Raw genomic sequence first — 14,670 nt, forward strand, 5'->3', positions numbered from 1 at the left:
AAGCAAGTTGCCCCTGGAAGACACAGAAAGAGATACTCTATCAGTCTTTTTAAATGACAGGAAAGCTGTCAGTGGACTGAAGGTAGATTAAGGGCAGTTTGAGCTCACAAAATCCAGACTGAGGTGAATATTCACACTCACTTCAGCAAAGATGCCATTTCACGCTGGAGTGACAGGTTCCCAAGCACAACAGGGACACTTGAAAGAGAATTAGCAAAACCTCAATTACACAGCCAAAGTACATCTGTGCTGTAGGACAGTCCATCTCAAAATGCAAAATTCTTCAGAGTCATGAAGCAAACCTCTTCACCCTACAACAGCCAAAGTGTAAAGAACTAGGGAAAAAAAAAAAGGCCACTTAAATTTCAAACTTATTCTTTTAATGTCTTAAAAAGGTCACAAGATTGCTTTCAATCTTATTAATAAATTTTATTTGGACAAGTAGAGAACAACTTGTATCACAACAGCTTTAAACAACATGATTAAAGACTGCAGCACTCCAAGGAGGCTCACAGATATGTACAGTATATGAAGAAAAAGGTTGCACCTCAGAGCCGATCATGATCAAGTTAAAAATACCTGACTTAAAGTACATGTGCTAATAAATTTCCTTTAGGTCATGACCAGCATGAAAATAATTAGGACACAGGTACTCAGCAAAGTTTTCTGCTAATGGGTACAGCAATATGCTGCATTTAAGGATTAAAATCAAATACTAGTTTAGTGTTAGCACTGAGCCCTTAAGAGAAATCCAAATTTCTACTTTTCCCCATTTACAAACATCAAAGCTATTCCCACTTAAGGGTGTGCCCAGCTGCACACAAATCAAGTCCTTGAATGATAAAAACTTTTTAGCACTAATACTGGAGGTCTTACTTCCTGGTATAAATTTGCCTTTCTGGCCGTTTCATCTATCAGTTGCTACAGAAAATACTTGCTAAGTTAACTCCTCAGGAGAAACAATGCAGGTCTCTGGAAATCACATCCTTTCTACAATGAAAATGATCTGCCAATTCAAGTTTCATTTGTTCAGGAAGACAGAAGATTTAAGGCTTCGGTGGCAAAAATAATCCTCTGAGCAGTGTTTTTCTAAAGTCAAGCTGATACAGGTTTACTTTTCCTTGACTTGAAATCCCTGGTATCAGGTTTAGATAACATCCACCTGTTTTGTCTGGCAAGAAATCTCTCCTTCCAAAGAGGTTGTCATAGATCAACCATTTTAGAAGCATTTGAGGACAGTTTGTTTAAAAACATTTTTAATTATAGCAACATTCAGAACTTTTTAGTAAGTCGATGAAGCAGTGCTCATGGCATCGTCTGCAATTTTGGTATTGGCAGGGTGTATGCTTGCAAAATACTTGACATCACTGTCATCATCCATCTGAAGCGCCATTATTGTTTGCTCCACAGCTTCTTGGTGAGAGTTGGCAGAATTTAGAAAATACTCTGTAAAAGAAAACGCACAAGACTTAAAGGAGGAAAAGACAGCAGAGGCTTCAACACCAATCTGAGTGTACTGTCATGAGGTTCAGAATCTCAGGAGACAGTGCACACGTACAGTCAAACTGGAATACCTGAGCAGGCACACAACACACTTCTGAGCATACCTAGGAATTCAGCTTAGAAAAATACATCATTCCATATTTCAGAGCACAGTTGCTTTAACAGTGCTGTCAGAATACAGGAGTTCTATGGTCCTTCAGTGTAAAAATAAGCGTGACAGATTCCATGACCAAAAAGGAAGAGCAAAAAGCCTACAAGAGACTCAGGAGTGTGCTTGTATCTGTGATGAAGTGAAGGTATCACAAACCCACGGCCATGCCATTTCACTGGCAGACTTGCTAAACAATTATCAAACAATAAAATTAAGATAACATGAAGTAAGAGTGGAAGAAGTTCCAACATCTGACAGTTTTCATGAACTACACAAGTTGCATAAAAGCAGCGTAACCACAAACAGCTCATAGGAAGAGTAGTTTAGATCTGGAGGTTTAAAAACTTCTAAACTTATTTTTTAAATCTGTATTTCCTAATCTACCATCCCTAATCATACACACAACTTCTCTATGAGGCAGGGACTACCTGTATTATAAGCTTACATAGTGGCAATGCAGAATGGAGGTGTACCACCCAGGTGGGGAACACAACAATAACAAGGACAACAATAAAAATACCAATACTGCATGGTAACAGGAAGAACAATGACAGCCTTGGCGCAGTTAACAGAGGATAAATTACCGCACATCAGCTAATTCATCCTAACTATCTACATATGCTTACTGAGAGCCTCCAACATGCACAAAGCAGCTAGCAATAGTTCTCATTGTGTTGGCATTTTTCTTCACACTTCCTACACTAGGAACAGCAGTCCTCAGGCCAGTGTATGGTTTTGAGAAAAAAAGTGACCAGAACTGGATGAAGCATTCCAAGTGCGGACACTCTGCCAGTTTGCAAAATAGACTGATATTTCTAATGTTATTTTCCCTAACAGTGTTTTGGACTCTGAGTGCTGCTGACTCTTCTGGCATCTACTATGCACTGGGGATGCTTTCCTAAGCAAAGTCTGCAATCTGAAAGTTGCATGTCTAATTTCCCTGAAGAGACTCCAGAGGAACTTTCTTTCCACTGCTACCATAAAATATGAAAGCAAACAGCAGCCATCTCTTCTCTCACAGTAAGAAATCAGATGGTGAATTTGTACAGAAGGATTTTTTCCTTTCTTATAACACAGAACATCAACAGAGTATTTTTATTAACCAAATAAAAGGCACTGCTCAACAACTTCACAATTACTAATCATTCATTTGTGTTTTCTGTGCCCTGATGACACTTCTACAAACCAGCTCATTCAGGGAAAATGGTACCAAAAGAACAGGCTGGTGTATGAGCAAGAACTCATATTTCCTCAGCATTACACAACAGTGGCTCTGATACCATAACATGGTTCATGGTTTTATCTCAACCAAGTTAACATCTCACACCAAGATGACTGTAAAAGCAAGAGTGATCCACATCTGATATTGATTCTTCTTTCCCTGCTGACTATAGAAAAGAGAGAGACAAAAAGATACACTGTCAGCCCACTACAACTCTTTCTGCCACTAACCTTTCTCTAAAAGGGTTTGCTTTAGCGTTTTTGCAAGCAGGACTCGAACATTTGGAACCCTGTCAGATGCCAAGTGTAGTAAGTGTGGCAACAGATGCACAGCAAACTGGTCCATGGGCAGGCAGTCATCTTCACTGATAGTCTGGCAAGAAAGCAGAAGCAATTTCATTAGGTTTCAGCACATAAAATCCCAACACGTAAACTGAACTAACATCTTATTACCTTCATAGCCCAAATACAGTAGATAGTATCCACAAAGTTTTAAAATACGGTACAACACTTTCTAGCACAAAGTCATACACAACGAAGCAAGTCAGGGCTGAAGAAATTCAGGCTCAGTTAGAAGCCCACCTTATTTTTTATGAAGCCTGGCAACTTCCTTATTTCTACGGGGTTTTTTTTCCAGTCACCGTATTGTTTGAAAACAAGTAAAAAAGCCTTCCCAATCCTTTTCAAGATTGACTTAGTCTTTGTCCTAACTAAGTACTATCTTAAGAACGGTCTATCTCAATAAACATCCACTGCACCAAACATATTTCTCTAAATAAGCTCAAAGCTCACGTTTCTCCAAATACTTAGAACTGTCCCATTTGGGCAACAGTCACGTTGCCTCCCAGTCTGCACCTCTGCTACAGTCTCCAAATTTGACCATTTCTTGGTCATTTCCTCAGGACACCAAGTAATATCAACTCTTTGCTTATTTTGCTAATAACATGCTGGGTTTGACCAAGCTGCACTAGCTGGCTAAGGAGGTATAGGCAACTCTTAGTGCCTGCGTTTTAAAGGGTAACGCAAAAAAAATGGTCAGCTGCTGCAGCATATTATAAAAATCTCACTTCATGCTGTGTAGCAAAGCAGCCTCCCAACTCAGGGATTATTTTGCTATGCTTTTGTTGAATATTCAGGTTTAGCAACCTGATGTTAATATGCTAAGCTAAAGATGCATCCAAGATTACCTATGGAGCAACACTGAAGAAAGCAGCCATGAAACCTATTCCCTTGGAAACAAAGTTCTCAAATATTGATGAAAATAGTATCAACAGACAGCTGAAGAGTTCCAGTTGCTATCCTCCCTTAGTTCTTAGCACCACCACCACAACCTCTGACCCCAAAACCAAAAAGGATGAAAAGACATTTCACCTGGCAAATAAAGACAAAAGTTTGCCGACCAGACCATTTGCGGCATCTACAGAACTTTTCAACAAGTTCATTCATGAGGTCTACCGCGAAGGTTGATGTTGAGGCCATGTACAGCTTTTTTACCATTTCACTAACCTTGAAGAAAGAATAAGGAAAAAAAAATGCACAAATTACTTCTGACCAACCCTCAGAAGAAGTATGAAATCCTGAATTTACTTAGATTGCTTTACCAGCTTGTAAGAAATCCAGCGGACAGAAGACACTTTGTCTGCACAGAGGCTGAAAGCGATAGGTCGCAAGTAGTCATAAATGTCTCTGGCACTGTACAGATCTAGAAGCAAGATCAGTTGCCTACAAGATGAAAGAAGAACCAGAGTATGTCATAATAAGAAGAAAAGTGGCTTTAACTATTATTTTTGACCATTTATATGATGACACTTGCCAAATACGCAATGTGGCTATAATAAAATTGCTGAAAAGTAAAATTTTCTGTTTTTCAATGCCAGCAGTTTCACTATGGGTCACTTGCAAATTTTAAATTACCCCTTATTCACAATAATGGCAAAATGCTGCATGAGCTCAAAGAATGAAAAACACGGGGAGAGGCAAGGGAACCCGGTCACTTAAGTACATTGATATATCAAATCAATAAAATTCCTCTACTTCAGAGTATACTGGACAACTAGAGAAATTACCAGTCTTCAATTTGTAATGAGTTGATTAAGATTTCAGTAGGTTGCAGAAATTAGTATGTCATGAACAGTAGAAAGTGTGTCAAAAGAAGCGGCATGACATGTTACAAGCAGCCGAACAAAGGTTTCCGTATCAGCAGTAACAGCTACATGATTTGTGGTTACTAAATCGAAACTAACACTTAAATGTAGCAAAACCATCATGACATCAAGATCAGTTTTGAGGTACCTCAAAATTAATCTCAAAAGATGCGCTGTAACTAGTCATTACTATACGCTTATTTCAGCACTCCTGCTAGGGAAGCCTTTGTCACACAGTATCTCCTCACAGGGTAAGTGCTGAAGCTTTGATCGTCTTGGTGGCCTTCTGCTAAGCTTGTTCCAGTGTATCAGCACTTTCCTGTATCGGTATAGATGCATTACTCCACACGAGTGCTGACTAAAAGGGGCTAACCTGTTGCCTTGATATGCTGATTGTGCTCCTGTTGATACAGCCCAAGACTGTGCTACCAGGACACACTGCTGGCTCATGTTTGGCTCACCAGAGGTGCTCCCACGGCAGCTAGTCCTCAGTCTGTCTCACTGTCAGAGGCTAATCCTTCCCACATGCAGGACTTGGCATCTGCCCCTTGCTGAATTTCAGAAGCCACTTCCTCTGCTAGCTTTCCTGAGCAACTTGACCCTTTAGAGGTATTTCCCTTAGGAGCCATGATATGCTACTCACTTTCTTTACTACCCTTAGGATCTAGATCTCCTGTTTTATGATCAGAAATTCAGTCTACTCCTCAAAGCCAGCAACTTGAAGTCTAATTGCTAGAATACTTCTACTGACTTCAAGAGCAAACAGATGTTGTCTTGTCTTTCGGCAGCTTCTCTTTTATGGAAGGGTAATGTTTTCAACATATGGTGATGAAAAAAGACATTCGAGCTCCAACTACTGTAAGTGATATACAACCACAGGGAATTTTTAAGCAAGGGGGACAAGTGGAGGAGGATAAGGACTATTCACTAATTAAAAGTGAAGTAAAGAATGTCACTGTAAAACATAAATTCTATGATTTTAATATTTTTAAATATCTGTAAAAATGTAAGAAGCATCCAGAAAACAACATACTCAGCCAGCTCAGCGCGAAAACGCCAGTTCCTGCTGTTATCAGTCACTAGGAATTCCTGAAGCTGATAAAGGTATTCTCGTCTTTTGTCAAGATGAAGAAGCTGTAACAGTAAACATAAACTTACATAAATAAATGTAGGCTCCAAGCAGCAGATAGAACAAGAGTTTTAAAATACAGTTAACAAAATCTTTAGTAGGCTGAACCCTATGATGCTTACGTCTGTAAAATCACATGGGGCAAACTAAAACCAAAATCTGATCTCGTCCCTTCTTTTACTCTAGAAAACTGAGGGGCAGGCAGAAAAGTGTTAGTTTTTAAAGGGTTTGTGAGCTTCGGCTCAAAAAAAATGAGGCAGTTACAGAGAAACTCCTAAATAAATTTGAGAAGTAAGCTGCGTAGAGAGGTAGAGACCACCAAAAAAATCCTAGCATCATCCACTGGCACCTACATTATTTATGAATAAACATTCACAAACTAGGCTCTTCAGAGAGAAGAGCCTATACAACTCCTGCAAAATACACTCTAGTATTCAACAGACATCGGTATGGATTCCCTCAAAGAGTTAAACCAGTGTTATGTTAAAAAGCAAGTACATAGAAAGAAATGAAGCAAAATACAAAACTGCACTTGACCAGAGTCGAAGGCAGACATACCTTCAGAAAGTCGTGCAGGTGTTTAAGCACTCCTATCCTTACTTCATCTAGATCTTTTAAAAAACCATTGAAGACAGGAACTAGATCTCCAGCTGTCAGCTGGTCTCCAAGGATGACTGCAAGTTCATGTATAGAAAATGCTAGTGTCCGCCGAACCTTCCACTGTAAATTAAACAAACAAATCACTTTTACTGATGTAGCAGCTCTATTATAACTTGAAGGTCACTATCCAAGCTGGACTCTCAGCGAGCTACGGTGCTTAAATACGTTCATTAATGTCTCATGTAGCAAACAAAAAATAAAAGAAAAAGAAAGAGGGGAGGAGAGGGGAGGAAAAGGAGAAAGGAGGACAAATGACAAGGTATCATTTCTTCCACTTGAATATCAAGGAACTAAAGCAAATAACAGTAATGAAAATATTTTATTTTTTTTCCAGGTGTCAGGAAAGAAAATAGTATTTCTGACATCAGTAACACAATCTTCCACGCATTACACTTTGCTTTAAATTCTTTTGGGTAAACTAGTTCCATAGAATCATAGAATGGTTTGGGTTGGAAAGGACCTTTAGATCATCTAGTTCCAACCCCCTCTCACCTGTTTAATTTATAAAACAGAATAATATATGTACCCCACAATATTTCAGCTGGTGTATTTTGGCTTCCGTAATAGGTAAAGTTTCATCCACACTGAATGCCCTGCAGTCCAAGGACCAGAAATGCTTTCACTCATCCTAAATTGAAGGAGCACTGTTTTAAAAGAGTAACTATTTTAAGTACTTTTCAAAATAAAATATTGTCTATTCTTTAGCCAGCACTTTCCAATTCGCATAAGTACTGTTCTTTTGCCCTGGTTTGGTGATTCCATCTTATTTCAGATTAGACTTGTGATAAACTCTGGACAGACTGGAACACAGGGCAATCTGGTTTTACTTTTGTCCTGAGTTAAAAATTTATTAGCTAGTTGTTTTTAATGGCTGCAAAAGAGTTCGGAAACTATGAGCAATAGCTACATATCCCTGTTACTTGCTACATATCCCTGAGAGCTGCTGCTCTGACATAGCGAGCAGCAAGTTAGAGAGAGGTGAAACAGTCTGAGAATGTTTAAAAAAAATTAGTATCTCCAAAAAAGGAATCCAGGGAGAACTGAGAAACTGTAAACCAACAGCAAAAATGCATGCAGCCACCTCCTTACCACCTGACAAGAAGGAAAATGCTGCTATTTCCAGTGTTTGCCTTTGAATAGAGCTGCATGGTCATAGCGATTTTATTCCCTTATGACTAACTGGATGCAGCCCCAAAAGGCCACCAAGAGGCCTGGTGTGAGGCTGACTCACTGAGCTCCAGACATGCCTGTAGAGGCACGTGTCTGTGCACGCACAGCAGTGCAGTCCAAACTCTCAGACCTCCGAGAACCCCAAGCACTGCCATAAGATCTCAAGCAAGCAGAGAAAATCAGAGATGTCGCCACACATTCCCACTGGAGATCCACCTCCCAAACTTCACCACTTCCTTACTACCTCAGCACCACACACACAGCACTTCCTCTGAGACATCTGTTACACTTTCATTCGTTATACAAATAACTAATATCAGCAATGGGAAGCTCCATGTAAAAGGCAGAGCAACCCAACATCCAGTAAACAAGATAAATCATCACAGAAGCTCAGACTATTCATGGTCACATCATAAAAGTTCATGTCACTCACTGTCAGAGCTTCTTTAACTTACCTGCATGTCAGATGCCAGTGTCTCATAGGTATCTTTCAGACAGTGCCAATTCTGCCTGCCTAATGTAAGTGCCACACCTGGCAGGCTGTAGGCACAGTGTTTGGCAATCTCGTTGTCAACCGTTTGTGCGCGAGAGGGATCAGTCATTGATAAATACTGATCCAGCAAGGCTTGAGGTACAACATCCTACAGGAAGAAAAGGATAGTGTGTTCACACTATTTCCACTAAGTCATCATAAGGCTTACTAAAACTCCAGGGCATGCTGTCAGAAGAGTAATTTTTCCCCTACAACTATAGAGTATTATTTAATTACAATCTCTTGATAAGAATGCAAAAGTTCCTAAGTTCCACCAAAAAGTTCCAAACAAACAATGGCATAACTGGGGGCTATTTGAAAACAGACCAGCGTAACAGATAGGTAGGTGGACCACTGTCTACTTAGGCAGACCAGGAAATTAAAACACTATCTTCTACCTTTCCACAAACATTCAGGCTCACACGCTGTGCAGATTGGCTGTTTTATCTCATCCATAAAAATAGGCAGAACAGCAAATTATGAGACTTGCTCAAAAATAATTTTCCTATTCCTTTAAAAATCTTGGGGAGGTGGGGAGAAAAAACCTAAATTAAAATCCCTTGGGAAAAGGGCAGAGTAGAGGTATAGCATGCTCAAAATTGCTGTAAAACTTCCTAAATAGCAGGATGGAGAAGGATTCTCCAGAGATAAAGACCTCTAGTGAAGACCAATCCTCCCATCCACTAAGAAATGAAAGCATCTGAAGTAAAGCTTTGCGAAAACCTCTTCGCACTGATTTCAACACTGTCTTTGCTTCAGCTGTTGTCAGTTTATCTCAGGCACTGACTCTACCCAAGGGGGTGCACCAGCATTTCCCTAACACAGCTACCAAATAGGACGCCTCACGTAAGCAACAAGAGGGACTGAGGTTCCCACTCAAGGGAATCACGCTGGTGCAGGGTGGCTTAATACTGAGCTATGTAACAACAAACATTTGATTCCTTTTGGGAAAAAACAACAAAGAGACAGTTTTAGCTCAATGAAACACTTTCACAGCTTTTCTGTGAAAAGCTGTCAGGGGGTGGGAGCACTTCCACTCAAAACACTTAACAAAAAATCCTATTTCCTCAATAACCTTATTTACATTACAGGATACTTTCTGGAGAAAATGAAACCAAACGAAACCAGAGCCTAGAAGTCTATGACAACCATTACACCTCATGTCAAAAAATACTGTTATCTCTTATACATAATTAAAACAGAATCAAATGCTGAATTAAGTCATTATCTCTGGAAAGAAGGATTATTTTAGTAGTACTTAGTTAAGAGGTTTGCTGTACTTAATAGAAACTACATTGTATCAGAAATTAAATCCATAAAAGAAATCCCCATATATGTAAGAAAAAAAACACTAGTCCGATACATGTAGAAAAAACAGAATTCACTGCCATTTACCTGTACTTTGGATTTTCTTTCTTCTTCAGGGCTGAAACTACTGTTAGTGCTCAAATCTGAATCATTATGAATATAGTGAAGTGTAGAATCCATATTCTATGGAAAAAAAAAAAAAGAAAAAAAAGAAGTAGTAAAAAAGAAGGTCACAAAATACATATTAAACACAAAACAGATGTCAACATGAAGAAGTGCTGTCCTCACCTCAGGGTCTTTTACTTAAATCAAAGGAATACAGGTTTCATATCAAATACAATTTTGGTACAGCCCAAAATCAAAAGGTCTGCAAGATAAATCTTTTTCCTTTAAATCTCAAACACAGGCTCCTCTTATTCTGCTTTGAGTCTTACAGAATCACATGAGAGAAGTACCTTTGAGACTGCATTAAGGAAAATATAACTAACATATGGGTCACACTGCTTCTCCACGAAGGAAAAATAAAACATCTTTAATGGATTTTGCTGGATTTGTTGCTTTGGATTTGGTCAAAAGGTCAAAATAAAGCCACCATCACATTAAGAGCAGAAGTGATGAGACGTATGCTGTTTCTACTTTCCTAGAGGTAATTATTCTAGTATCTTCTCTACAGATGACCTTCCTACCAAGCAGCAGCAACAAAGTGTCGGAGAGAAGAACGTATCTGTGAGTGACTCCGTAACTACATGTGTCCAGCAGCACAGAACTCCAACTATAAAACACCCAGAGGCTCTGACAACCAGCTCTGCTGGATTTGAGTTTGGCAGTCAACTATTCACTCCTTTTTAACCTGTTTTTCCCCCCCCCAGAAAAAAAGGTAATTTTCAGCACTGCCAGAAAGCCACTGGCTTTGACCTCCTTCAAATCAAGAAATGATGAGGCAGCCAGCATAACCCAGCCACAGTGCTTTCCATGAGCTGCCCAGGACCACAGGCTAGTCACCCATTCCGCTACAATAAAAATAAGACTCGATCTCACAACCTCTGTTAACCCAGCTCTCAAAGGCTAAGTTAAAAATAATACTTTATTGATTGAACTAAGTTGAACAACTAAATATACTGAAGGGTGGCACAGATGGGAACATTTTTACCCAGCCACTTTTAAAGCCAAGTATGCATTCCAGGAAGGAAGATCTTCAGTACAGAAGAACCACAGCATCAGTCAGTATTTAAGTCAATGCAGTATCTCTATTCCTGCAGATGAATTTCCATCTGTACTTTTTCCATGTAACATGCATACACTGAAATGAACATTGCAGAGAGCCAGGATATAAGAATTCAGCAGGGTTTAGCCTGAAAGCTTCCTGCATGCCACACTGGCGAACCACCACCTCTGAGAGGCAAAATCTTTGTCATGGCCTTACAAATCTCTTACGTGAGTGCAGGGATCCAGTCTCCTCCTGGCATCCACCCTCTTCTTAAAGAGAGGTACTTGTGCCAGACAGGAGTGGGCTGATTTTAAGCCAGTTTCCTTTGTCTTTCTTTTCCTTCTCTTTTCTCTAACTGTTAAAAAAAAAAGGAGGACACCCACACCCACCCACTGAGAATATGACATGAGGGACTTCTGGAGGCTTATATTCATTTACCGAAACTTACAAAGAGTATACAACCTAAAGAAAATAGAAGTGGTGGCTCTTGAGGAAAATACAGAACAGACACCCTCCATCCTCATCTATATCTGAAATCCTTAGCTGTTCACTCTATCACAACATTTATTTTCATATGAAGAGAGGATCTCTCTAACATGTAGCATTAACTCCTTCAGAAGCCAACACAGCCACAGAAGGACAAGTAAAGGGTAGTTTTGCTTTGTGATGCATGCAGAACTGTGAAGGCTGCTTTCAAATATGAAATGCTGTAGAGCTTGATTTTTCTAAAGTGTCTAATACCCAACTGACATGTTGCTGTACTGAGACTTAACAAAAACAAAACAAACAAATAAACCCCACCACAACAGGAGGAAAAACCACCACACAAAAAAGCCACCTGTGAAAATCAGACCTCTCTTCACTTCTAGGGGCGACAGTCCACTTGCTCAACAGATAACAGCTTGGTTCCCAAATTTTAGGTCTCTATATAGACCTCCATATCCTTTCACTTGTAAAATGGGGACTTGATTCAGTGCCAGTAACAGACAAGGAACTGACAGATTAAGAGCATCCTTTCAATGAGTAAAACTGAAACATGCAAAACCAACGTATACCACTGACATGGTGCTGTCATGATGCATTTACACTGTCATTTTACATGCTGGTAGAAGAAAGAAGTGACTACACAGGTCATCTGATAAAGAAATGTATCAAACCCGACATTAGGAATTCAGGACAAGTTGTTTTCTTGAAACAGACAAACCAGCCACATTTATAGTGTTAAATTATGGTTGCGTATAAACAGAAGTATCCAAGTCAATGTCACTTTCCTCTGCTCCCTGTATGTTTCTGGGCTACATGGTAGCCCAACAGCTTAGGTGAAAAGTTAATTAAATGTCATCTAAAAACACTGCTCTAACTAAAGAAAGTTAAATAACCTCTTGCTGTGGTTTTATGGAGCATATTTTGGAACCATTGCTCTCTACAGAGGTATAGCTTTTAATACTACCAGAGCTTGTAGCACTATATGCAGTGAACATAGGAGGCTTGGCCTAATACACAGGACAGAACAGAAAATCATATTAAATGCCACACACTTCGCTCGGGCAGGGGGGCAGTGGTGGGGTGCTGAACAAGTGCAAAAAACTTTCAAATGTTACTCATTGCTAGAATCCACTTTTTCTTCCAGCAGCCTGCACAACATCCCAGATTTCAGGTCCTCTTATACAGACAAGTAAACTACTATAAAACATTCTCACAGGGAACAGAGTAGCTCTTTCTCCAGAATGGGGTGGAGAAGCAAGGGAGGGCACTGGAGAAGGGGATTCACTTATTATCAGTAGGGCTCAATTTAAATAAGGCAAATTCACAGGAGTAAACTGCAGCAGTAGTAAAACATTTTAAGATGTGATATTCACAACAAAGATTTTCATAGAAACTATTTTAAGAATTTACAAGGACGAGGACAGAACTGGCAAAAACAAAGGCAAAACCACAACTAACTCATTTTAATTTAGTAGCTAGTGCTTCAATACCAGCCAACAAAACCAACCACCACACTAGCCAAAAGTGGGAAAGCATTTGGCTGCAACTGCAACATGAACACAAAATACAGCTCTATTACTGGAGCCTTGGAAATCCTAATGGAAAAAAAAATAAGAGTACACAACTTGCTTCTTACCTCAACAGCGTCACCAATTAAAGGCACAATATCATCCAGTATAGGTTTAAAATTTTGTTGGTCACTGATGGTCAGTTCAGTCTGTGAGTCTGTTCCCTTACCAACACTGGCCATTGGCTCTTCTTGAGGATCCAAACTAGATGCTATGAGTGCAGCAGACAACACCTCCACTTGTGCTGCAGCATATGAAAGAGAAATACAGGAGACTGAACTGCAGTAAATTTCTAGCAAGACTACAGATTAACTTTTAGACAATGACTAACTGGAAGACAACTGAAGAACTACAGGGGAGGTACAAATTTAAGATTATTGACTGCCAGTAAATCCCAAACTGGGGACAATTAGTGTAAAACATAAGGCAAATTAACACCCCATTTTTTTTCCTAGGATTCTCAACCACACTACAATTGAACAGTGAAATTTGTCTTTAAAGCAGATTAAAAAATCCCAGAAGTAAGAGACCGCTGTTATGGCAGGATCACTTCTTTTAAGAATCTCAGTACATAATAATGGTGCAAATACTCTTTGGTGCAGAACAGCACATGAATACTAACTTACTGACTGGGTCTTCTGTGGGAGGTGGGAATAGGAGACAGAAGGGGGGGGGAAATCAATAAAGGTTGAGAATATGTTTATTCATATAGAACGGATTTGTGTTCTGAGAGGTTGTGTCTCTATGCATACAGTCATTAAGCTTTCACATTTTTATAGTAACTCTAAAGCAGGGTCTACATAGGAGGATGCTAGACCCCAGGAACTCTTTTCCAGACAGGATACTTTAGCCTTGCATCCTCCAAGAAATAACGAAGGTTTCACTGTTTGATGTCCTCTTATTCATCAGAAGGAAGCATTAGCACTTCAGACACTGCCATCCCCTCTTTTGAAACAGATCCAGCAGTTCTGAGACTGCTCTGCTTTCCATCCCTCTGCTTACTGCTAATTAAAAAGAAAATAAAAAATAAAAGCTTTGTTGAGCAATGTTCCTTGGATATAGCCTGACCCAAGCAGATGAGCTATCAGAGGCACCTTAGCTGCAAGCGACACAGAATTCAATGCAGGCTGATCTACCCTGCCTCCTTCCTTAAACACTTCTTGCCAAGCAGGTAAGAAGGAATTGAATTTATGCAGCCATCCAGAAGCTCAGTTCCTCATAGACATTGGTTTTTCCAAGTTTTCTTAAATGCTCATCATGAAAATAAATGATGAAAAATAGCTTGTTTTTAATCTCACATTGCCATACAATATTTAGAGAGTCTGAGTTTCTCCTTTTAGTTTTAATAGGCTTACCAACAAGACTTAAAGAAATTTGAACTTACTTGTAGATAGAAGAAACAGATAAGCAATACATCTGTTACAAGAAGCAAAATTATAGCAGCATAATCTTAGCTAGCAAAAATTGGAAAACACCCTAGGTTCACTGGTTTCTATGTGGAGTCTGAGGAGCAGGAGTAAAGATAGTTCTTTACATCACGCAATGCTAGTTCCATAACTGCATCAAATTTCTGACAGAATAACCAAAAGAT

General features: G+C 39.5%; 1 protein-coding gene across 1 annotated transcript in view; it reads right to left on the reverse strand.

Annotated features, from left to right (window-relative positions):
* Positions 1–1,253: 1,253 nt before the first annotated feature.
* The window catches only part of PPP4R1 (protein phosphatase 4, regulatory subunit 1), a gene marked incomplete at its 5' end in the record, with an annotated part of 45,393 nt that continues 31,976 nt past the window's right edge, over positions 1,254–14,670 (reverse strand). Inside the window, 9 exons of the mRNA XM_010018111.1 lie at positions 1,254–1,446; positions 3,107–3,248; positions 4,247–4,381; positions 4,477–4,597; positions 6,053–6,153; positions 6,707–6,868; positions 8,434–8,619; positions 9,906–10,001; positions 13,148–13,323. Coding sequence (XP_010016413.1) covers positions 1,283–1,446; positions 3,107–3,248; positions 4,247–4,381; positions 4,477–4,597; positions 6,053–6,153; positions 6,707–6,868; positions 8,434–8,619; positions 9,906–10,001; positions 13,148–13,323 — 1,283 coding nt within the window. The remainder of the gene's footprint in view (positions 1,447–3,106; positions 3,249–4,246; positions 4,382–4,476; positions 4,598–6,052; positions 6,154–6,706; positions 6,869–8,433; positions 8,620–9,905; positions 10,002–13,147; positions 13,324–14,670) is intronic.

Source organism: Nestor notabilis, unplaced genomic scaffold (genome assembly GCF_000696875.1).
Source record: "Nestor notabilis isolate BGI_N333 unplaced genomic scaffold, ASM69687v1 scaffold6967, whole genome shotgun sequence".
NCBI classification, from domain to species: Eukaryota; Metazoa; Chordata; class Aves; order Psittaciformes; family Psittacidae; genus Nestor; species Nestor notabilis.